This window comes from Gorilla gorilla, chromosome 15 (genome assembly GCF_029281585.2).
Source record: "Gorilla gorilla gorilla isolate KB3781 chromosome 15, NHGRI_mGorGor1-v2.1_pri, whole genome shotgun sequence".
NCBI lineage: Eukaryota > Metazoa > Chordata > Mammalia > Primates > Hominidae > Gorilla > Gorilla gorilla.
In genome coordinates, this window is record NC_073239.2 from 98,288,959 (window position 1) to 98,313,539 (window position 24,581).

The 24,581-nt window shown below is 41.2% G+C and overlaps 1 protein-coding gene across 1 annotated transcript in view; it reads right to left on the bottom strand.

Moving 5' to 3' along the window:
* LOC101127591 (stonin-2) overlaps nucleotides 1–24,581 on the bottom strand; it is a 260,143-nt gene that overhangs the window by 210,614 nt on the left and 24,948 nt on the right. Inside the window, exons 3-4 of the mRNA XM_063698159.1 lie at nucleotides 11,350–11,635; nucleotides 8,946–9,230 (exon numbers count right to left, since the gene is read on the bottom strand). Coding sequence (XP_063554229.1) covers nucleotides 8,946–9,230; nucleotides 11,350–11,437 — 373 coding nt within the window. The 5' untranslated portion in view covers nucleotides 11,438–11,635. The remainder of the gene's footprint in view (nucleotides 1–8,945; nucleotides 9,231–11,349; nucleotides 11,636–24,581) is intronic.

Consider the following 24,581-nt stretch of genomic DNA (forward strand, 5'->3'; position numbering starts at 1 on the left):
CTATATTCTTCCCGGTACCTGGTGGAATTTTAAAGCCAGAGGAAGCCTTATATGTTAGTCAAACTTTTTGTAACTAGAGATAGTCAGGAACACTATTGGCTAAAGGACCCAACGTGAATAAGACATGAGATGGGTTTAGGTTCATTTTCAAAAAAATTTCTTTAGAGAACTATACAAAATTTCATTTTGATTTAACACCAGAAGGTTTTTTTTTTTTTTAAACACGCTGGTTCTGCTCATGGTTTTGTAGAATATCTATGCATCTAGTTCAGAGTTCAATAAATGAGTTTTCAGTTAAATTTGTTGACATTTTTCACCATACAACCTTAAATCATATGGCAACCTCAAATGGGAGATGTGAACAGTGTTCTTGTGGCTAATTTAAGTATTTGACATTAAAGGTTCTAATAAAAATCTTCTAAAGAGCTCACTTATCAACATGGCCCGACTCAAATGGGTCTTATGAAGTCAAACAGGTATGAATCCCTCATTTGGCCTCCCTCAAATTTCAAGGGTTTTAATGTTGAACATAATTTTCATAAAAGATTCAAGGGGTATGATTCCATATGCTTCTTCATTCCTAGTAAACTCAGGTCTGAAGAACTGATGCTCTTTTTCCATATATATGGTTATACAAAGGCTTTTGTCAGGCCAGGCGTGGTGGCTCACGCCTGTAATCCCAGCACTTTAGGAGGCTGAGGTGGGTGGATCACCCACCTGAGGTAAGGAGTTCAAGACCAGTCTGGCCAACATGGTAAAACCCATCTCTACTAAAAATACAAAAATTAGCCAGGCATGGTGGTGGGTGCCTGTAGTCCCAGTAACTCAGGAGGCTGAGGCAGGAGAATCACTTGAACCCAGAGGCGGAGGTTGCAGTGAGCTGAGATCACACCACTGCACTCCAGCCTGGGCGACAAGAGTGAGACTCAGTCTCAAAAAAAAAAAGGCTTTTGTCACTCTCATTTTATTTTAATCATATTTTTATTTCTTTTCTTTTCTTTTTTTTTTTTTGAGATGGAGTCTCACTCTGTCAACCAGGCTGGAGTGCAGTGGCACAATCTTGGCTCACTGCAACCTCCGCCTCCCAGGTTCAAGCGATTCTCCTGCCTCAGCCTCCCAAGTAGCTGAGACTACAGGCACCCACCACCACACCCGGCTAATTTTTGTATTTTTAGTAGAGACGGGGTTTCACCATGTTGGCCAGGCTGGTCTCAAACTCCTGACCTTGTGATCCGCCTGCCTTGGCCTCCCAAAGTGCTGGGATTACAGGCGTAAGCCACCGCACCTGGCCAATTTTAATCATATGTTTCTAAGGGAGACTGTATATCTCCTTTTTTCCCTGGCCAACCATGATGGCACTTATTCACTTCAAACCCTGCCCTAATTAAAGTCCAAGAGAAAGTTGTTGCCTTGATGATTTAAGCATTTCTGGAGTTGTTTTTCCTACCAGCTGTTGCTCCTGGTTATCCAATCAACCTTGGTATGCTTCAGTGCACAATAAAATAAGTAGCAGCCAGGTCACTAGGGTGGGGACTAACAACTCCCTGGGTTCTCTAAGGTTCTCAGTGCAGCTTCTAGCCATTTAAATACCATCAAAAATAAGAGACGTACCATTAATGACAGTCTCTTTGTCCCTAACTCTACTGTGCCTACAGCCTTGTTGCATTTTAATTAGGGCAAATAGTACATTCCAATTCCAGGCTGAAGTCCAATGCTCGCTTGGCTTTATTCTTAGGTGGCACAGTTTAAAAGATGTATTCTTTTGATTTTTACTCTTCATCTGCCAGAAAAACTTCAAAGAGTGGAAGAAAGGGAATTGGGGGATGGGAAAGGAATATCCCGGATAACCTCGCTACTTCCTCTGTGTGTGTTATGTGTGTGTGTGCTAGTCTCTTTCCCAACTTCTCTCTACAAGCCAGGATGTTCAGGTACGAAACAGCTGGCTAAGTAAGGTTTCACTTTTTCTTCCAGAAATTAAAACTAGGAACAGCACTGATCAGTTCCACTTCTCCTCCTCCTTCTCCTCCCACCACCTTTTTCTCTTATGACCTTCTCACAAAACAACATCCACAGAGGGGTTGCATGAGACAGGTACCAAGATAAACATTTTTACATCTCTCCCAACATGAAGACATCCGATCAGAAAGTATGGGCTCTTAATAGAAGTAAATGGAATATGAAGAGTAAAATGGGAAGAAACTAAACACTGCAACTATACATTATATGTAGGAAAGAGTCGGTTTGCTCCAGTGATGCTGATGTGATTGGGAAAAGGGCTAAAGCCAAAAATTAGTTTCCACTGTTCCTTTTTTTCCTGGCTGAAATTTTTTTCTTGCACGCACAGAGACACACCTACATACTCCGAACTTCACCAAAGATTCCAAATTTTTGCATTTAAATACAGCACACCAAACATCTCTCTTGCCCTAATTCCATTTCATTCTTGCGTTATCCATGCTAAAAAGAGTTTGCTCAGTCTACATGAGTGAAGCTATAGCCCAAAATAGATCTAACATCTGACTGATGGAAATTAATGAACTAAGAAAAGCATTTTAGAGTGGATAAATGAGAAATTGATGGGCAAATCATTTCTATGTGGTCAGATTAGACAAAAAGCACGAGAGGGCCATTTTGTCTAAGCTGGTCACCTAGCCGCCAGCAAACTGGCCACTACTTGGCCCACGGCTAGGTGGCCAATTTAGACAAAAGTTTCTCCTAGGTCAGTAGTGCCCACTTTCTCCAAGTGAGGAAAACTGGATAAAACTGAGTAAGAGCTTTGGGGAAGCCCCAGAAGTAGATGATAATTAACAAGGGAAGTTGTTTTAAATTCTGATTTTCATCCTTCACAGGAAGAGACAATAGATGCACCTGTCATAAAACGAACTTCTCAGACAAGTAATTCTCCCAGCATCCACTTCTTCCTTTGCTTCCTCAGAGCCAGTTCCAAATTCTCAGCTGTATGAAATGAAAAACGTAGGCCAGGCACGGTGGCTCATGCCTGTAATCCCAGCACTTTGGGAGGCCGAGGTGGGCAGATCATTTGAGGTCAGGAGTTTGTGACCAGCCTGGCCAACATAATGAAACCCATCTCTACTAAAAATACAAAAATTAGCTGGATGTGGTGGCACACGCCTGTAATCCCAGCTATTTGGGGGCTGAAGCAGGAGAATCACTTGAACCCGGTGAGTTGAGATTGCGCCACTGGACTCCAGCCTGAGTGACAGAGTGAGACTCCATTTCAAAAAAAAAAAAGAAAGAAAAACTTAAAAACAGAAAGACAAGTAGTGGTTGAAAGACAACCACAAGAGATGGTAATCACAGCAGCACAGGTTGGCTCTGGTTTGCTACTAGAGGATCCAGGAAGAAGCCCAGTGCATTTCTGCTCAATTCTGAGCACTGTGCTATGTCTTTGAATATCCACACCTAGCAGAACTATACAGAGGAAGTGCTTAGTAAATATCTGGTGACTCAACGAGTAAATTATAAGGAGCTGTAAGGTTTAGGGACAAAGCACACTGACATGCACACATCTCCTTAAAAAATACCCTGCATCGTGAGCTGAGATCGCGCCACTGCACTCCAGAGCCTGGGCAACAGAGCGAGACTCCGTCTCAAAAAACAAACAAACAAAAAAACAAACAAACAAACAAAAAAAAGTCCTGCATCATTACAGATTTACAGATGCTCCCCTAATTCAGACTGACTCATTCTCAGCCTTATGCAAAGGGTTCCATTTTAAGATTTTACAGACTTAGTACATTAGTTTCCTATGGCTGCTGTAACAAATTACCACAAACTTGGTATCTCAAAACAACAGTAATTTATTCTCTCACAGTTCTGGAAGCCAGAGTCTGAGATGAGAATCACTGTGCTAAAGTCAAGATGTCAGCAGAACTGCACTCCCCGCAGAGGCTTTAAGGAAGCATCTGTTTCTTGTATCTTGCAGCTTCTGGTGGCTGCCGGCATTCCTTGGCTGTGGCTTCATCACTAAAATCTTTAAGATCAGCATTTTCAAATTTCTTTGTTTCATCTTCACAGTGCCTTCTCTTCTGTGTAAGCAAAATCGCCCTCTGCCACTTTTATAAGGATGCATGTGATTGCAGTTAAGGCCCACAGATAATCCAGGATTATCTCCCCATCTGAAAATCCTTACTCTCATCTACAAAGACCCTTTTCCCAAATACGATAATATTTATAGGTTTCAGGGAGGACAACCTGATGTCTTTGGGAGCCATTACTCAGCTTAGTATTACTGAAAGAACAGAGCAGGTAGCAGTGATTGCAGCAAGTCTCACACTGTCTCTACCTGCTGCAAACATCTGCGTTATTTCTGCATAATGCCTGCAGTTACATATGTGGTATTATTGCAATATACAGCACATGCATTCAAACAGTTTGGATTCAAATTAAAATCTGAGCTGCACAACAGCCTCCTGAATGGAATGACTGTGTAACTTGGGGAATGTCTACTTTATCCATTATGTGGGGGCAGGAGTGGGGGGCTAACGCCTAGTCTCTCCTGTGTAATTGGCCTTAGCTCTGCCAATTACTCTATCCTTATTGTTAAACACAATCCATGGGAGGAAACCCAAGAGGGAATTAGCTTATGTGGGAGAGGTTAGTTTGGGTAATAGGAATGTACTCTGCAGCTTTTGATTCAGTTTAGGTTCATTGATGGGTCAAGTTGGGTATTGGCAGAAAATCTGGAATTGAACCATTTTCTTTACCACTCTAATGCTGTGCACCGTCCCCTATGCTCCTTGGGTTTCTAGGTTAGAAACAGTTCTTGAGGTGGGGCTGGCCCTCCACATGGTTTATTTCTGCTTCCTGCCTACAGACTGCGCATCAAGTCTGCTGGGAATCCATCCTACAGGACCCTCCTAAGGTAGAGAACTCCATCTCCACAGGGTTGAGTTAAATTTTCACACATATGAACAGATGGAATTATTCATACTTGAGCAGTTTTCAAAATTATGCTTTCATGCATTTGAACACTGTCATTTCTTGATTTATTCTCTAGTAATATTAATACATCTAAAATTCTTAGGACAATGCAGGGCTGAGATTAGGCTAAGGCAAGTGACACACTTGCCTTGAATGTAAAATTTAAGAGGGTGCCACAAAACTCAGTAATCAAAATAACATTTTAAGGCAATATGTTAAAAATATCAAATCAAAATCAAAGCAGGAAACTACAGCTCACAGGTTGACTATCTCTGTAAATAAAGCTTTATTAGAACCAGTGAGACAGCCAGAGGGGAGGGGGTCCCCGGAAAAACTCCAACTGGCCTGTGCACTGGGGTGGAGCTGCGGAAGTTTGTGCCACTTGCAGCAGGGAAGAGCCTGGCCCCCCCCCCCTTCCTGTGTGGAACCTAGGATTTGGGCGCGGTCCGGAAGTGCTCTAGATGAACTCTGGCCTTGCTGAGAGTCCCTGTTTCCCCTCTTTTTTCCTTTTCACCCAATAAAGCCCTGCTTTACTTACCCTTCAAACCATCTGTGAGCCTGAATTTTCATGGCTGTGGGATGGACAAGGACCCCATCTTTAGCTGAACTTTAGGAAAATTCCTGCAACACCAGGTCCAGGTGGGCCAAGTGTAGCATAGTCATGAAAGTGTTAATTGGATCTTGTCTTTAAAATACTGATATTTTGTTCATTAAGAATTTTTTGCATTATGTGATTTTAAAAAATAATTTTAAAATAACTTTAATTTTTAAACTGAATTCTTAAATATTTTTTTAAAAACTGTTTTTTCAAGACAATTATTACAATTTGATATGGAGCAAAAGTGCTTCATGTATTTTTTCCCAATCTGTCACAGAGAATGTTAAAAAGACATACTCAAGAATCACAATTTTAAGAAATTAATAATTTTTAGTGCCTCATCAAGGATATTATTGGGTGAAATATACATTTTGTTTTACTGTGAGTAGACAATGGCCAAAAGTTTTATCTGCTGTTATTTTTTAACCATCAATGCAAATGTCAATGCAGTGAAAAGGCAAATAACATCTTAGAATTAGAATGAAAATGATTTTAACCCCAAAGACGCCTTGAAAGGGTCTCAGGAGACACCAAGGTCTATGGGCCAGACTGTGAATTGCTGCCTTAAAGGGTAAAGCTTTCACAATATATCAAAAGCATTGTCAGTCACAAGATAAGATCCTCAGTCAGATGGGGGCAACATAATTATGACTAATCTCAAAATTAGTTTTGGAAAAATCAGTGAAGAGTTGAGCAAATTGACTGTCATATAAATAGTTTTGAGCAATCAGGAAATCTTTGAGGCTAAAGATAAAATGTGAAAGAATCTGAATGGCATGAATATAATCCATGACCTGAAGGCATGGCCATTTTAGGGCAGCAAAGTGGAGAAAGAGCACCCCACCCATCACTTACCTTCCATTCCTTGCCCCCACTGCCTCCTGGGTAATGAGGGAGCAGAGGATACTAGAGCAGCAGCAGCAGCAGCAGCAGGAAGAGTGAGGCAAACGGAAGGAGAGCACAGAGCATCCAAAGGCTGCTCCAAGACCTTGGGGCCGGTCAGCCTGGTGCGGAAGCTCTCCTGCCATTTCCTAGCACACAATCTTGGTTGAATTCCCAAAGCCCACTTCTGGCTGAGTCTCCTCCACCATGTGTAATATGGATTAATATTAACACCTTCCTCATACAATTGTTGTAAGGAGTACATGAGATGATGTAGCTAAGGCACTAAGCACAGAAACTGAGACAATAAGTATGCAGTAAATGCATCATATTAAGCAGAAGGAACATCATTTCTGTGCTCATTCACTGCCCAATGTTCCGTAACGTTTCCCTACATGCATCAACACTTAGCCCAGAGCCTTCTCAGTGTTAGGTGTTCAGTAAGGGAAGCCTGTCTGGACCTGTCACTTCTTCCATGCTGCACTGAGAGTCATGACTCAATGACAATTCATGCAGAAATCTGATGTTTAGGCTGGGCACAGTGACTCATGCCTGTAATCCCAGCACTTTGGGAGGCTAAGGCAGGTGGATCACCTGAGGTCAAGGAGTTCAAAACCAGCCTGGCCAATATGGCAAAATCCTGTCTCTACTAAAAATACAAAAATTAGCCAGGCGTGGTGATGGGTGCTTGTAATCCCAGCTACTCAGGAGGCTGAGACCTGAGAATCGCTTGAACCTCAGGGGCAGAGGTTGCAGTGAGCTGAGATTGCACCACTGCACTCCAGCCTGGGCAACAGAGCAAGACTCCATCTCAAACAAAAAAAAAAAAAGGAAATCTGATGTTTAAATATGAAAAAATAGACATAAATGTGCAAATTATTATGTAAAAATATAAATGTTTGTTACAGAATTGTTTTATATTTTCTTAAAATCATTTTAGTATTGAAAACACATTGAAAAACAAAGGAATCAGCCTTAAAAAGTGACACTAGCAAAACATTTAACACACCAACAGAAAAATACACCAACCCTGCTTTTTGCTAGTAGGTCTCTGTGGTAGACAGAATGCTTCCCATTCTACCCCAAGATGTCCACATCTTGATTTCCAGAACCTGTGAATATGTTACTTTATATGGCAAAAGAACTTCACTGATGTGATTATGTTAAGGACCTTGAGATGGGGACATTATCCTGGTGAGCCCAGTGTAACCACAGAGGTCCTTAATGCCTGGTGAGCCCAGTGTAACCACAGAGGTCCTTAATGGAAGACAAAGGCAGATGTCAGGGAAAGATGTGACTTCAGAAGAAAGGCACAAAGAGATGCCACATTCCTGGCTTTGGAGATAGAGGAAGGGGCCATATGCCAAGGAATGTTGACAGCCTCTGAAAGCTGGGAAGGGCCAGGAAACAGACTCTCCCCTAGAGCTTCCAGAAAGGAACGCAGCCCTGCCAACACCTTGATTTTGACCCAGTGACACCCGTGATGGACTTCTGAAATACAGAATCATAAGATGATAAACTCTTGTTGTTCAAGCCACTACACTTGTGGTGACTTGTTACAGCAGCAAATAGAAAACTAATACAGTCCCAAAGCTTATCCAATCACCTGTGGCATACTTCAGTGCACAACAAAGAAGTAGCCAGGTCACCAGGGTGGGGACTAACAACTCCTACAGCTTTACTAAGCTCCCCAGTGCAGCTTCTGGCCATTGAAATGCCACAAAATAAGAGATTTCTCATGAACAACCATCCCTACCCATGAGGATTTGGATTCAAGAGTTCTGAAGTGTGAGAATATCCATGTTTAACAAATCCTATTGGTGACTTGGTTAGACATGGTCAGTGGTCCACACTTTCACACACATTCATTTCTCTGTTTTTATTTTTTGGAGACAGAGTCTCGCTCTGTCACCCAGGCTGGAGTGCAGTGGCGCGACCTCAGCTTAGTGCAACCTCCGCTCCCAGGTTCAGCAATTCACATGCCTCAGCCTCCTGAGTGGCTGGGATTACAGAAGTGCATGACCACGCCCAGCTAATTTTTGTATTTTTAGCAGAGACGGGGTTTCTCCGTGTTAGCCAGGTGGGTCTCAAACTCCTGACCTCAAGTGAGCCACCCTTCTTGGCCTCTCAAAGTGATGAAATTATAGGCATGAGCCACCGCACCCAGCAGAAACATTCATTTCTGTATGTAAGGTGCTTACAGTTTAGGGGCTGAGTAAATATAATTCCAATCCCTAATAGAAAAATATATATGCATTATTTTAAAGACAAGTCAACAGCCAGGGACAAGAGTAAAGGACTAGAAATGTCCTAGAACACATACATTCTTTTGTATGCTTATGTCAACAAAAACAAGTTACAGAATTAAACCAGATGAGAACTCCGTCTGCTCTCCCCTATGCGACCAGTGCTTCAGGGTTAGGGGGCAGATGAAATGGAATCCTGGCAGCCCTATAGACCTCTCACTGAAAAGCATCCCTGCTGACCACAAACCCAACCCGGGCCCTTCCTACCTCCTCACCTGTCTCAGCTGTTTCCTGATGAGGTGGAGATGTGCTGGCCCAGGGCGTGTCATCTTCAAACTGAACCCAGTTGCTGATGGCCGAGGCCAGGTCAGGTGGGGGCTGCTCAGGGCTCCCAGGTGGGGAAGCTGCTTCAGAGATGAGGCCCATCTTTTCAGAGGAGTCATCCTGCTCCGAGTGGGAATGGTCTTGAGAGCCTCCATCCACCACATGGTTCTCCCCGGAGGAGCTCTCGGACTGGTCTGGGGAAGATGACAGTCCTGGGAGGTGCTCTTCCGTGCCCCCTGAAACAGATACCAGACGCCACCATCATGTGAGGAAGGCCACTCTTCAGAGCCATCTCATGGAGGCAAAAACTAAGGATGACCATGGGGTGCCCACATGACTCGCCACTGCAGTGAGGGGGGAGAAGAAAGAGCCACACCCATCTGACTGCATGTTAAATGACTGTTTCCCTAATCATGTGTAAACGCTGTAAGCTCAGCATGTCTCCAGCCAGTATCCTGGCAGGCAGAGACTAGGAGCCTTCTTCACTATTCTTATGCCAGCATCTACTCCAGTGCTTGGGGGTCACAAAGGAAAGTGCTTACAGAGGTCAAGTAAGAAATATACCTGAGTCAAGTGGGACAAGTGAAAGGCAAAAGGGACTGGTGGGGACTGTGGCTGAACAAGAGCACTTCTGTCTGAAGACATTCAAATTCAAATTTCAAATTCTTTGCAGTCTAAGCTACACACAGCCACAGGACACCAGGTGCAAACCCATGTGCACTAATGACCAGCTGAATGTAACCTAGAGGTTATTTCTGCAGCACTGTATCACTTGATTGGCCCTAGAAAATTAAACAGCCTTCAAAATTTTTTTTTGGAAATTAAAAAAACTGGCCGGGCGCAGTGGCTCACGCCTATAATCCCAACACTTTGGGAGGCCGAGGTGAATGGATCACCTGAGATCAGCGGTTCGAGACCAGCCTGACCAACATGGCAAAACCCCATCTCTACTAAAAATACAAAATTAGCCGGGCATGGTGGCACATGCCTGTAATCCCAGCTACTTGGGAAGCTGAGGCAGGAGAATCACTTGAATCCAGGAGGCGGAGGTTGCAGTGAGCTGAGATTGCACCACTGCACTCCAGCCTGGGTAACAAGAGCGAAACTCCGTCTCAAAACAACAACAACAACAACAAAAAAAACTATATCCTGATTATGGTGGTAGATACACAAATCTATACATGTGCTGAAATTCATCAGCTGTACAACAAAAGAAGTCAATTTTTCTGTATAAATGTTTTTAGTCAAATAATTAATATAAAATCTTTTCTCCCATCACTAGTCAACCGGTCCATCTGCAAGTATTCAAAGCCTCTACAGCACTGTCAAACAGAAATAAAATGTGAGCTACATATGTAATTTTAAATTTTCTAGTAGCCACATGAAAAAAATTAAACACAACAGGAGAAAGTATTTTAATAATACACATTTCAACCCAATGCTGAAAATTTATAATTTCAACATATAAGAAATATAAAATTATTAGCTATTTAATTTTTTTAAACTAGGTCTTTGAAATTTAGCATAGGTATCTGATACTTACAGCACATCCCAATTCAGACTTGTCACATTTCAGGGGCTCAGTAACCACATGGCCACCATATTGGAGAGCATACCTGTCGACTCACACTTTCTAGGTGTTATAAATGACGGTGGGATGACTTCAGTTGGCACTGGTAGCCGCAGTAGAACAGAACCAACTCACATGTCTCTGCAAATATCTCCTGGATCCTACCTTGACCTTCATCCCTGAGCACAAGTTCTCCAAAGTCAATATAGTCATCCTCCTTATGATCAAGGACGACCGTACTGAGCTCTTTCCATGTGCCAGGCACTGCTCTAAGCACTTTTATGTATGAATTCACGTAAGCCTCACAGCAACCTGTGAGATAGGTACTGATTATCCCTACTGTACAGATAATGAAACTATGCATGGAGAGGTTAAATAAATAATCTACCCAAAAGCATATCACTCATTCCTGGTGCAACAGGGATTTGAACCCAAGCACTCTGGCTCCAGAGCCTGTCACTTTTAACAACTATTTTTAATAACTACATTTTAAAAAGGCTGAGAGTAAAGTATTTGGTAAATATTAAGTTTTTGTTTCTTGGGAGAAAAGAGCCACTACTTTTGGTGTTTCCAAGCCTCTTTTTAGGGCCCTAAGGTTCCCAAGATGCTTTTTCAGTGTGTAAATTCTTCCACTTAGGATTCTAAGATCTCAAGAAAGAAAGTGAGAAACTGACTCTTTTTTCTATATTAAGATCCCACCCAAAGAATAATCAAGTCGAAGCCATAACAAATAGACATGGTTCTTTGACAATCTCTTCACTTTAGGAAACGAAGGCACTCCTTACCCTGCGAGTGGGCAGGAAAGGGTGACTCTTCATTGAAGGAGACCCATTCTGACTGGTGGGTGGCAATCACATGGTCCAAAGTCGTCATGCTAAAAAGGCACTGGTCATCTTCACACTGCTGACCTCAGGTGAACCCCAGAATACTGTCTGGGGTGGGCTGGAGTAGGGGTATGGTAGTACGGTAGACTTGGGTCCAGGGTCTGTTCTAGGTGTCTTGCCAAGGGCAGTACTCAGAATGTAGACAGATCAGCCCCTCTTGCCGTTGGTTAATCTGCCAGGCAGAAATCTGTTTAACAAACAAACAAACAAAAAATTTAAAAGGATAACCATCACATTATACTGAATCCACATAGGTCTAGGGCTTTTAGCGCTGCCCACAAGATTGGTTTCCAACTTGCCTTACTTCGCTCTGTTCCTGTCATGCCCTCACCTTTTATACTGAAATGTCTGTCTTTAGCATCAAGGTTTCTAGATAAGCCTTCATATCACACTTGCAAATAATTACACAAATTTCAGCAATTAGATTCTCTAATTTCCCTAATTATTGTATTTTAGAAATATTGTCATCTATAATACCATCATTGCAAAACAAATATTAAAACTTTTCAAAATGCTTTCACTTTCTCTTACTAGCTGGCAAAATAAAAGCATGTTCTTTTCTATTAAATTAGTCCAGTTTCTTGCCTTAGGCAGGTAACTCTTTATAAACCTGATTTAAATCTCTGGCAGAAACCCAACAATCTCCAGATGGTATCTCCAAGCATGGTTTATCAATCAAGAAAAATAGAAATGAAGTGATCTTGTTCATTTGGAGTAAGAGGAAACGGAACATCTGTGGTAGTGAAAAATGTGAGTTAGAGTAACATTTTCAATCTAGGCCTATTTAAATTAGTTACAATGGTCTAGCCTTTGCTCACACTGCAATTATGTTCTAGGAATACAGAAAGATTCTTAATTGACATAATTTTGTTTATGGTATTAATATCTTTTTACAACCTGAACCTAGCTCTTGATCTAATAATGATTTATAATGAATTAATAAAATCTGAATTTATCTAAAATTAATGTGCTTCCACAGAAGAGCTACTATATACCTTGAACAATATCAGTTCTTATTAACTAAATATACACAATATTCAGATAGTTTCTAGAGCAACTTAACTCACAGTCTTCCAATTGCTGCACAATGAAAAGTTTAGGAAATTTTACTACAGGTTATCATCTGCAGTAAATAATCTCTACGTGGGAAAATCGGTAAAAACATGAACAGCTTTTGCTTTTTTGGTGTTTAAAACAGTTTTGGCACGTGATGCTTCCTAAAAACAACTAATGTTTATATAGAATTTATAATTTTCAGAAACACATTTTCATACCATACTTCACTTGATTCAGTAGCCATTTTGATGAGTAGGACTCATAGTACTCTAATTCTTCTATGGATAAAGAAATTTGGGCTGAGAAAAATTAAGTGACTTACCTAATACTTTTAGTGCTTCCAGGCCCTTTTGGTAAAATGCTTCCTCCAGGCTAAGTGGAAGAGTTTACAAATCTCAGCACAGTGGCTGACTTTTCTTCATAATAAGATCTCACCCAAAGAATAATCAAGTAAAAGCCATAACAAGCAGGTGTGTTTGAAGCACCACGCTAAGTGATAGACCCAACCCTTGAGCCCAGGTCTTCTGCAGCCAAAACACTCTATCCCTGGTGTCACAGCCACAAAAAAGTACAACAGAATACAGTACATATAGACTATCACCCAACTTAAGTACTTTACAAATATCAATTACAATGGAACTGTAATGAAATGTCCAGGAAACTCCCCATGTGAAAGTTTGCCAGCACACCCCAAGCTGTATAAAGGATGGGAAGCCCAGAAGCCTCTTCTCCAAGTCCCTCTTCTAGGATCCTTGCCAACCACAAGGCCAGACATAGGCAAACAGCCTGGAGAGAGCAGGTCTCCCAAACCAGATCTTACCAGAGAGCAGTGCAGGGTCCACAAGCACAAAGAGCTGATTCCCACTGGCTTCTGCCTATGATGACTTTCTCAAGCCCTGTCAAATGTGTGTCACTCAATGTGGTAATGGCTGTGGACCAAGATAAGGCAGTAAAATTGAAGAGTCAGATTCCTCCTCTTTCAACGACAGCAGCATGTAAACCAGCCCCACAGCACCCTTCAAAAAAAAAAAAAAAACCCACAATACAAGTCCCTATGCTGACACATGCAGTGTCATCACTCAATAGGGAAAACATCCTGCCAATCCTGCAATGATGAACCCAGCAAAAGTCATGGATAAGTGGGGTAGGGAAGAGAACACGGGACGAAGGTGAAGGTAAGAGGAAAATATTTAAAAATTTTAAACTGAAAGGTTTTAAAGATCAATAACTTCAGGTGTTATGAGAAAACTGAGGCCCAAGGAAATCAGGCGCACGAATAGAGATTGTGATCACAGGCCCAGGAGTTAGGTTGTTTGGATTTGAGTCCTATACAGTCTTGGAGTCCTATACAGTCATGGACTCATAACTCAACCTCTTTAAGCTTCAGTTCAACCTTGTACAGAAAGAATAATAAAACTCACTCCATAATTCCGAGGATTAAACAAGATAATGTACGCCAAGTACTAAGGACTGGATGTAATAAACCCTCTGTAACGATGACAATGAAAACAGCAGGTGACCTTACAGAGGGCTTACTGTGCCTCAGGCTCCATTCCAAACCAATGTTAGCCATTGCCAGCACTGCTGCTATTGTTAAATGACTCGCCCAACGTTGCGTAACTTGTTCGTAGAAGTCTTGGGACTGGAATGCAGATTTCATGAAACCACTGCATTTCTGTCATTTGCAGAATCTGGTTTCAGTCATTGTTCAAGAAGTTCTAGATGCTAAGTAGAGTCATGTGCTCAGCTACAGTGCCCAGAAGGCAGATTCTAAATCCTCTTCATTATAGATATAGGTGCATTCTGGCCAAAGTACCAAGACCATTCCTCAGAACGTATGAACGAAAAAAGAGCCCCAAAACTTTATCTATCCTTCCTTCACTTGTCCCAGACCAGACATGGGCTGATGACAGACAATGAGTGGTCCCAATGAAGACTGGTGGAACAAATTGATCACACGGAACCCCCCATCATATTCCATACCATAAATCCATAAAATGGATTTTAGGTATTTGCCATGGAAGAGCCACACCAATAAGCCGTAAGAAATTAGACCTTGAAAAGTGCTGTGCTAGCAGCTGGAAACCCACAGAAGAACCCAATAATTGTGAGGTTAAGTTCATACTGGAATTAGTTTCTTGGTAAAAACCTCACCCCATTTTTAGAATGTGAATCATAAAATGAGGTTTAGAATCACCACAAATGAGTGGTGACTCAGTATCAGCAGGAGGATTGACCAACAGATGCTAAAAGTTTCATTGAAGTCTTGGAGTTGCCATTTCAGAGAGCTACTTCTTTCTCAGCATTATACAAAAATTTGTAGAAGGGAGAATGCAATTGTCTGATAAGATGGGGGTCATAGAAGTAGTTTTGTCTTATGACAGTCCTCTAATTGCCACAGTTTAGCTGTAGGGAGATCTCTGAGAGTTGGAAGCATATGGGACTGGGTGGGTTTCTGAGATGTGAAGGATGTCCTTGATTCTGGACCAACAGAGGGACAAGTGAGGGAAGCCTCTGGACAGGGGATCACCGCAAGTGACAGTAAAAATCAGAAGCAGACCTTAACAAGGTGTGTTTCTGTCTGAACAAGCCTGTCTGATGAGAGCAGAGGTATCTACTGGGGGAATATGGAGTGAAGGGATTGATTGACCATAAAAGCTAAGGAGAGCTCAAGGGGAAATGAGAAGCTGTGGGAGGTTTAGAAGCAGAGAGTGACTCAAGAAGTGTGCTTAAGGGAGATAAGCCTTGCTCAGACAGTGCTGGACAGAAGCGTGGTGATGGAATTTTTCAGCCATCAGTACCTCCGGTGTGTTTCACAAAGTTGGGGGGCACAGTCATCAGGAACATGTACTGTTTCTGCCCATTCTAGGGCCTAAGGGTCAAGGAAGAACAAAACAGCATCTCTGCCCTCAAGCAGCTGTCAAATGCAAGGAGATACCACAGCAACCTAAAACAATAACCTCTGCTCTCTAACCTATTCTAGTGGTTAGTCACCAAAAGTAGGACAGCAGCAAGTAAGAGTGTTAAGAGACTTCTGAGAGCTTGAGCTATAGGTGGTCTTGAACTGTACCCTAAGCCGGAAAGGAGGGGTCTGAGCAAAAGAGCTGTGGGGCACAGGCACTCAGGAAGGGGGAGCAGGAATGGCATGTCTAGCCCACAGTGAGTTACACTCTGTTCATCTGAAGAGGGTGTCAAGCATCCTGGAAAAGGAGCTCTAAGTTTCAGAACGAGTTTGAGCTCTGGAGCTTACCCTCTCCAATCCCACTGCCAATGCCTTGGCTCAGCCCCTCATGATCTCTCATGCAGACAGTTACAAGTCTCCTACCTGTCTCCCTGCCTTCAGTATCACCTGCTCAAACCTACTATCCAGCCTATTATGCTACAGTTATCTTCCTAAAACCTGAAAATGGCTATGCTACAGCTCTGCTTATAGCTCCTCAAAGTCTCCTCACAGGATAAAATGAGGTATGAGAAATGAACAAAGGATTCCTGAGAGCAGGGGTTGCATGCTATACCCTCAGCATTGAGCATAGTGCCTGGCACATGTTAGCAGCTCAATAAAAATTGTTGTATAAATGCAGGCACTTTGTGAATCTGGCCCTAATCCACCTCTCTAATCCCATGTGTCATTCTCTCCCCTTGTGAATCCTATATTCCTGATGAACTGAGTTATTTGAAAGACTGTGTTTTTTAATATACTTTGTCCTATTCGATCACTTGTTCATATATTAATACATTATTAAATACTATATTTGGGATACATTTTCCCTACATTTTTATTTCATGAGCTCCTGCTCACCTTCAAGTCTTAGCTCAATCATTATCTCAGGCTTGGCTCAACAAGCATTTATGCCAAGTGGCAATCACTGAATGCAAAGATAAAGAACACAAATTATTTTGCCATAAAACCTTTATAATATGCATGCCCATTGTTTTTTGCCTACTCAACACCCAAAACTCCTTTCTTTTTCGAGAAAAAAAATATTATCTTTACATCCCTCCTGGCAATTAATCCAGGCTTTGTCAATGGCTGCTAGAATATTGAGGGAATGCTAAAAGGTACAAGGGCCTGGAATACATGCAAGAGTGGCATGCGAACAATGGAAACTTGACCCAAGCCCAGAAGCAGGCACAACTCAATTCCGTGGCAATGGTGACAAGTGCGGCATCCTAACCAGACCCATGGTGTGACTCTGGCTCTGTTCACTGCCGGCTAGGTCCTATGGCTCCTACCTATTTTCCAAGCCACGTTTGAGAGTCATCTGGCAATCCAATGAGCTCTTTCATACCTTTCAATAGACTTCTTTCCTGCTTGTATTAGCCAAAATTAATTTCTGTTGCTTGCAACCAAAAACTCTGATCTATGGTGGTACTCCTCAACTTCCAATAAGTAAAGTACCATACTTTCCACTTGCCCTTTATCCCCCATATCTTCTGAATGCTGATACTATCTTAACCTACACTCACTTACCAAATTATAATGAAATTATTTGCTAATGTGGCTATATGAGGAAAGGGACTTGATCTTTTGCTTATTGATGTCTTTAACTCTTAGGATAGGGTATGGCTTTTAGTAAATGTTTGTTGGGTAACCAGCTGAATGAATGAATGACTTTGCCTTAACATACAGTAGGTATCCTCTTCAGCTCTTTTGAGACATTAATAAATGTTTTAGGAAGGTTAATTTAAACACTATGTGTAAAATAGCTTCGGAGAAAATCTGGATATAGGGAAATATGTTCATTCCCCTTTCTCTTTGATCTAAAATTATATCATCCAATTCCAATACAGTAGACACTAGACATAGGGACTACTGATATGTGGTTAATCCGAATGAGTTGTTCCTTAAGTGTAAAATATACACCAGACTTTAAAGAGTATAAAAATGTGTAAAATATCTAAAAATTTTACACTGCTTTCATGTTAAAATGGTATCCTGGATGTATTAGCTTAAGTAAAACATACTGTTAAAATTAATTTCACCGGTTCCTTTTAACTTTTTTAAATGAAACTACTAAAATATTTAAAATCATATATAAGTAGCCCACACTATATTTCTTCCTTTTTTAATTGAGACAGGATCTCACTCTTGCTCATGCTGGAGTACAGGGCACTATCACAGCTCACTACAGCCTTGACCTCTGCAGGCCCATGTGATCCTCCCACCTCAGCCTCCTGAGTAGCTGGGTCTATAAGTGCACACCATCACACCCAGCTGATTTTAAAAAATGTTTCCATAGAGACAGGGTCTCACTCTGTTGCCCAGGCTGGTCTCAAACTCCTGGGCTCAAGCAATCTTCCCACCTCAGTCTCCCAAAGTGCTGGGATTACAGGCACGAGTTACCACACCTGGCCCCATGGTATATTCCTATTGGACAGCAATGCTCTAAAGCAGTCCATTTTTTATTTCATCCTTGATTTTGAAGGCTACTTTTCACAAGACATAGAATTTTTCCTTCAGTATTTTGCCTTTTGGTCTGAATGTTTCTAATGAGCAGTTGATTATATGTAACTACTCATGCTTATATAATGTGTCTTCTTTCCTCTAACGGCTTTCAATATTTTCTCTTTATCTTTCATTTTCAGCAACTGACTATAGCGCATTTGGATGTAGTTTTCTTAGAACTCATTTTACTCGAAGTTAGTGGAGTTTCTTGAATCTGTATGTCAGTTTTTTCATTAAATTTGGAAAAACTAAGTCAGTATTTCTTCAAATGTGTTTTTCTGCCCCTTTTCCATCTCTTCTGCTAATCTGTCCTTGCGTTCACTGACTCTTTCTCTTCTCATCTCCATTCTCCCATAAGCTTATCCCATGAATTTTGTATCTTATTCAGCTTTTCCATTTTATAATGTTCTTTTACAGTTTCTATTTATTTGCTGCGATGCCTTATATATTCACTCATTGTGACAATATTTTCCTTTAGTTCTTTGAACATATTTATAATGGCTGCTTTAAAGACTTTGCCTGCTAAATCCAACCTCTAGACCATTTGGGATTAGTTACTATTGTGTTTTGTTTTGTTTTGGTTTTGGTTTTTTTTTTTTTTTTTTGCTTGACTATGGTTTTTACTTTCCTAAGGTTTTTACTTTCCTAAGGTTATTTTTTTTGCATACCTAATAATTGTTGGTGATACACTGAAGACCTTCTGGATTTGACTTTCCTCTGCAGAGTGCTGATGTTTGTTCCAGCAGGCAGTCTGACCAAGTGCTGCTCACCTAGAGCTTGTGTAAAGCTTGGTCTTTTACTTCATTGGATTAATTTGTTTCCCATGGCCCTCTAATTGCCATAGGACTCAATTTCTAAACTCTGTCTCCCCTGTAGATCTTGACAGGGTATGATGGTTAATATTGAGCGTCAACTTGATTGGACTGAAGGATGCAAAGTATTGTTCCCAGGTATGTCTTTAAGGGTGTTGCCAAAGGAGATTAACATTTGAGTCAGTGGACTGGGAGAGGCAGACTCACTCTCAATCTGGGTGGGTACCATCTAATCAGTAGCTAGTGTGGCTAGAATAAAGCAGGCAGAAGAAAGTGGAATGACCAGACTTGCTGAGTCTTCTGGCCTTCATCTTTCTCCCATGCTGGATGCTTCCTGACTCCAATTTCTTCAGCTTTTGGACTCTTGGACTTACACCAGTGATTTGCCAGGGGCTCCTGGGTCTTTGGCCACGGACTGAAGGCCACACTGTCGGCTTCCCTACTTTTGAGGTTTTGGGGCTCGGATTGGATTCCTTGCTCCTCAGCTTGAAGACAGCCTACTGTGGGACTTCACCTTGTGATCAATACTCCTTAATAAACTACCCTTCATATATACATCTATCCTATTAATTCTGTCCCTTTAGAGAACCCTGACTAACACACAGGGCTTGGTTCTAGGCTTTGCTAGGGTAGTTTAAAGTAAATCTTACTCTAGAGCATGGGCTGGCAAACTACAGCCACAGCCTAAGTCTGGCCCTCTGCCTTTTTTGGTAAATAAAGTTGTATTATTAGTATATTTACCAGCCACACTCATTAGTTTACATATTGTCTATGGTTGCTTTTGGTCTACAATAGCAGAGTTGAGTAGCTGTGACAGATACTGTACGGCTCACAAGGACTGAAATAATTACTGCTCAATAATAATAACTACTGGCCCTTTACAGAAAAAAATTTACAGACCCTCCTTGAGAACATGATCCTTACCCCTAAGACACAGGCTTTCCATACTTGGTTGGATGCTTGAGATGTTAATAAGATGTTAACGAGCTCTTTCCACTGTGGCTGGGCTGGACCACCAATGTCCCCCACTATTGCCTGATGTCCAGTATCTTTGTCCCATTCTCAATCCTCCAGCAGCCGCTCTATTAAGCTCTGCATGGTTTCAGTGTGTACCTGTGCACTCTAAACTGGCCAACGGTTCTCTGGGTACACCCAGACATACTTCTGTTCCTCTCTCCCCATCCCCATCCTCTCTGCTGCGCAACTCTCTGCTCTCTGGTGCCCTGTCCTGCAGATTCCAGCTGCTTCAATTGCCCCAAACTCTGATCTCTGTTTTCTTAGCTCAGCATGACTGCTGTGCTTGGCTTAGACTCCAGCTGACCACACTGCAGTCAGGAAACTCTTCCCTGGAAAAGAGCCAAGGCGAGTGTCAGGCTCACCTCAGGATAGAAAATCTTGTGCTGCCTGTTGACCGAAGCCTGAAAACAGTTGCCTCATAGATGTTGCTGTTTTGTGGTTGTTCGCTGCAGAAGAAGGGCTAGTTACCAAGTATAACCAGAACTGGAAGTCCTCCCCTGGAACATTACTTTCTGACTTGTGTTCACTTTTAAAAAGAGACTAGTTCAGACATCTAAATACAGGTCATTTCACAGTAATGTACTGAAAATTAATTGGAAATTTTACAGAAATTTTATAAATTATATGAGAATAAAAGGAAGGTTTCATTCAGCCATATAGATTAATTCCATTGCTCCAGAGCTGGGAAAATGATTTATTTTGTTAGGTTAGCTACGCCATATAATACAAAAACATTACTTGTGCCTGGTTAGTGATCCAAAAGAGGTTGTTAAATCTTTGGCCATCTCCCCTGTCTACCTCTTTTTCATAGGTATTCAGCTAGGTAGCGTCTATGAAAATCTCCACATCCACTTTTTGGGTTTGAGACTACTGGCAACCACTGTCCAGTCATCTGTTTGGAGTTTATGCAGAAACATCTTCAACTAGATCCTGGTGTCCATTCCAAACCCACAAGTAAGGCCTCAGTTTTCTCTTGAATAAGGACAAGCATCTAAAGGTCAAATCAAAAGCTACAAAGAAAGGAAGAATGGGAAAAACAGACTACATAAATTCTACATATTTCTTTACAGTGTTCTTCTAAAGCAAGATATTCAGCTACCTTATTGAGCATCTATTATGCACTCAGAATTGTGCATAGCACAGCGACACAAGATAATAACAAGCTTTCATACACTGATATCTGTGTCACAGTGGGCTACAGGAGCCATAGAAGCTGAATCAGAAGTTGAAATAACCATGCTGCTTGTTTCATAAGTTGCTAGAACAAAGAGAAGACTGGAAGGCCCCGTTACCCTGTGAGGAAGACTAAATCAGATTAAGGACTTGAATACTGCTTCTCTTCCCTTTCCTCTTCCACATTCTTTTCCTTGATGAGAGACCTGAATTCTCATTAATAAAACCTGAACAGAGTTCACTGAAGAACACACACACACACACGCACACACACACACATTAATTAACAGGTACCTTGATGCTCCTAAAAGAGAAAATGAGTTGAGTAATCCTGGTTGTTTGCTCTTATTATTTCGACGTTTAAAAATTTCATTCTTTCATTTAAATATTTTATTTTAAAAAACAAAAGGAGACCACCCAACCTTCTTCCAATTTCCATTGAAAACTGGGGAACAGAATGAACACCTGAGCCTCAAGTCAAACATGTATGAGAAAGAAGTCCAAAAGAAACAAATGTCATACTTTGACCACAGTTAGCATCTATCTATGATTCTCCATAAGTGAACTCCCTCTTCTTTTTCTCTTACAAGCACACACAGCATAATCTCCTAACCCTAGGTGGCTTCTCTTCTCTAAAGTCATATTACTTGTGTGTATGAGTGTTTGTATATGTGTGTATACACACTTATAAATATACACATTTATGTACATGCATACATATATGTATATCCCAAGGTTATAATTACAAAATACTCTACTGTGTGATTTTCCTTCAAAATCAACAATCCCGATGGCTCTGCTATCTAACAATTCCATGGCCCCACATTCAGAGTCAAGAATCTAAGTTACACTTGGCTTGAAAAACTGGTTAGGCATTGCCTCTGATCTTTGGTGCATTCCTGAGGCAGTGACCTTGACTGACATCCCCACGTACCTGAGCAGTGTATCACATTAGTGAATGGCTCTGGCAGGAGGTCAGGCTTTAAAGTTTGCAAAACATTTTCCAGTTCCTTGAACTCTTAGTTCCTTGACATTGACAGTTCCTTGACATTGACTTACTCCATCTTGGTACATTCATCTTGGTTTAACTCCACTTCATATTTTTTTTGAAACGAGAATACTAATATTTTGTCTGTGTGACAGTAGTGAGTTGACGTGGATAATTTCTTTTCTATATTTTAGAGCCATATGTAAATTAGATGCATTTTACAATTCATCTAATTTCAGAGAAGATAAAATATTTTTTAAGGCTGGGCACAGTGGCTCACGCCTGTAATCCTAGCAATTTGGAAGGCCGAGGAGGGAGGATCACTTGAGATCAGGATTTTCTGACCAGACTGGCCAACATGGTGAAACCTCGTCTCTACTAAAAATACGAAAATTAGCCAGGCGTAGTGGTGTGCGCCCATAATTCCAGCTACTCGGGAGGCTGAGGCAGGAGAATCGCTTGAACCCAGGAGGTGGAGGCTGCAGTGAGCCGAGACTGCACTACTGCACTCTAGCCTGGGTGACAGAGTGAGACTCCATCTCAAAAAAAAATAAAAATAAATATAAAAATAAATATATATATATATTTACTTATTTATACACACACACACATTTATTTCTTAGAATCAATGAAATTGTCTTATTTTTTACCAGTTACCAAAAATTACAATTAGTATATAGTTCCAGAATGCAAAGAACTTCATGGGTTATTTCAATTCACTTTTACAGTAACCCTGAGATAAGTAAAGCAAATATTTCTCTCACTTGATAAAGTAACTGGCTCAGAGAGGTTCTGTGACTAGATCAAGGTCACAGAGCTAACCATCTCCCAGAATTGGGACAGAATTACAGACCTCCTGACTCTATAAATTCTGCACTCTTTCCACAACAGCACATTGTGCCTTCTAGAAATGAGGTATAACTTACAGTGTTCACTGCATCACCAGCATCCATTTCTTCTCATCATCCTGGTTTAAGCCAATCACAATAATTCCTATTCCTGCTTTCCTATCTTCACCTAGAGGTGGTAACTTCACCAACTTCTAGCTAGTTAAACATAAACGGAGATACGGTGAGAAATATAGTTCTAAAATATAGTTCTAAAAAGTATTTTTTATCTTTGTTTTGTTTTGCTATCCCAATGAAGGAGACAGATTAGTTCATGCAGCTCTGATCCTTCTCATTTTCTCTTTTTTCCCAACTTGAATATGGTCTTAACAGCTACAATAATCATACGAAGGACAGGCTAAGAGAATAACAGTCATTGGCCCTGATGTCACTGAGCCACTGAACTGATATCAACAATCATTTGTTTCTCTATTTTTTATGTGAAAAAATATATTTTTGCTTAAGCTATTAGAATTAGACTTTCTGATGCATGCAGATGAATGTAACTCTAACCAAAAAAAAAAAAAAAAAACAGAAGAGATCAATGTGGTAGGCAGAATCCTAAAATGACCCCATTATATCTGAGCCCTGGTATTACTCTTGTAGTTATGTTATACTGCATGGCAAAACAGATTTTACAGATGCAATTAAGGTTACTACTCAATTGACCTTAAGACAGGGAGATGATCCAGGTGAGCCAAATCTAATTAATGAGCTCTTTAAATGGGGGCTTCAGTCCTGCAACCACAAGGAGCTGAACTCTGCCAACAATAGGCCATAGCCTGAAGGGGACCCTGAGCTCCAGTGAGAACACCACTGGCCAACCCTTGATTTCTGCCCATGGTACCCTGAGCAGGGAACCCATTCAGACTGTACCAGACTTCTGACCTAACAGAGTGAGGTTTCAACACACATTTTGTGGTCCTGTGATACACACTTACAGAAAACCAATACATAAACCAAGAAAATCTCTTGATTGTCAATGAGACTGGGAAAGAAAAAGGGAGTATAACAGTAAAAAATGGGAGGAGAATTTACTCCAGAGCTTAAAATCTTTGGAGTCTAGGCAAAGCCTTCTTTAAATAATTTCCCAATATGGATAAGGGACTGAACTTCAACTAAAATCAACCTTTATCCATAGTAGGGAATAAACAAAGACAATGCAAAACAGCAGAAAATACAAAATTACACATGTCGCACTTTGAAACATACTACATGGGTATTCTCTCTCCAGGTTTAATTGCTGTTTTTCTGCCTTGCTTATTTAGGCCACTGTAAAATTAGGTTGCCTTTTCAGAGATATGGGGCAAGGCTGGAAAACTGATCATTTTTAGTGGAGAAGGTCAAGGAAAATTTTGGGGTATGTTCCCTTTCGACATCAGGAGGCCAATGGCAATTCAACCAGTTTTCTGGAGCAGCAGTGATCATTACACGCCAGTGATTCTTCTTAACAGTGAGGGATGTTAACATTTTAGAATGTTTTGAAGGTGGGATGAGGGGAGAGTGAGGAAAAAAGGAAGGAAAGGAGAAGTAAACTCAATTGTGGTATCTTCTCTCACACTCTTTCCTTAAATAGGATATTTATTCATTCATCCAACAAGTGGTTATTAAATACCAGCTAGATGTTCAGGGTACAAAAGTAAATGAGGGCTGGGCGCACTGGCTCACGCCTATAATCCCAGCACTTTGGGAGGCCAAGGCAGGTGGATCACCTGAGGTCAGGAGTTTGAGACCAGCCTGACCAACATGGTAAA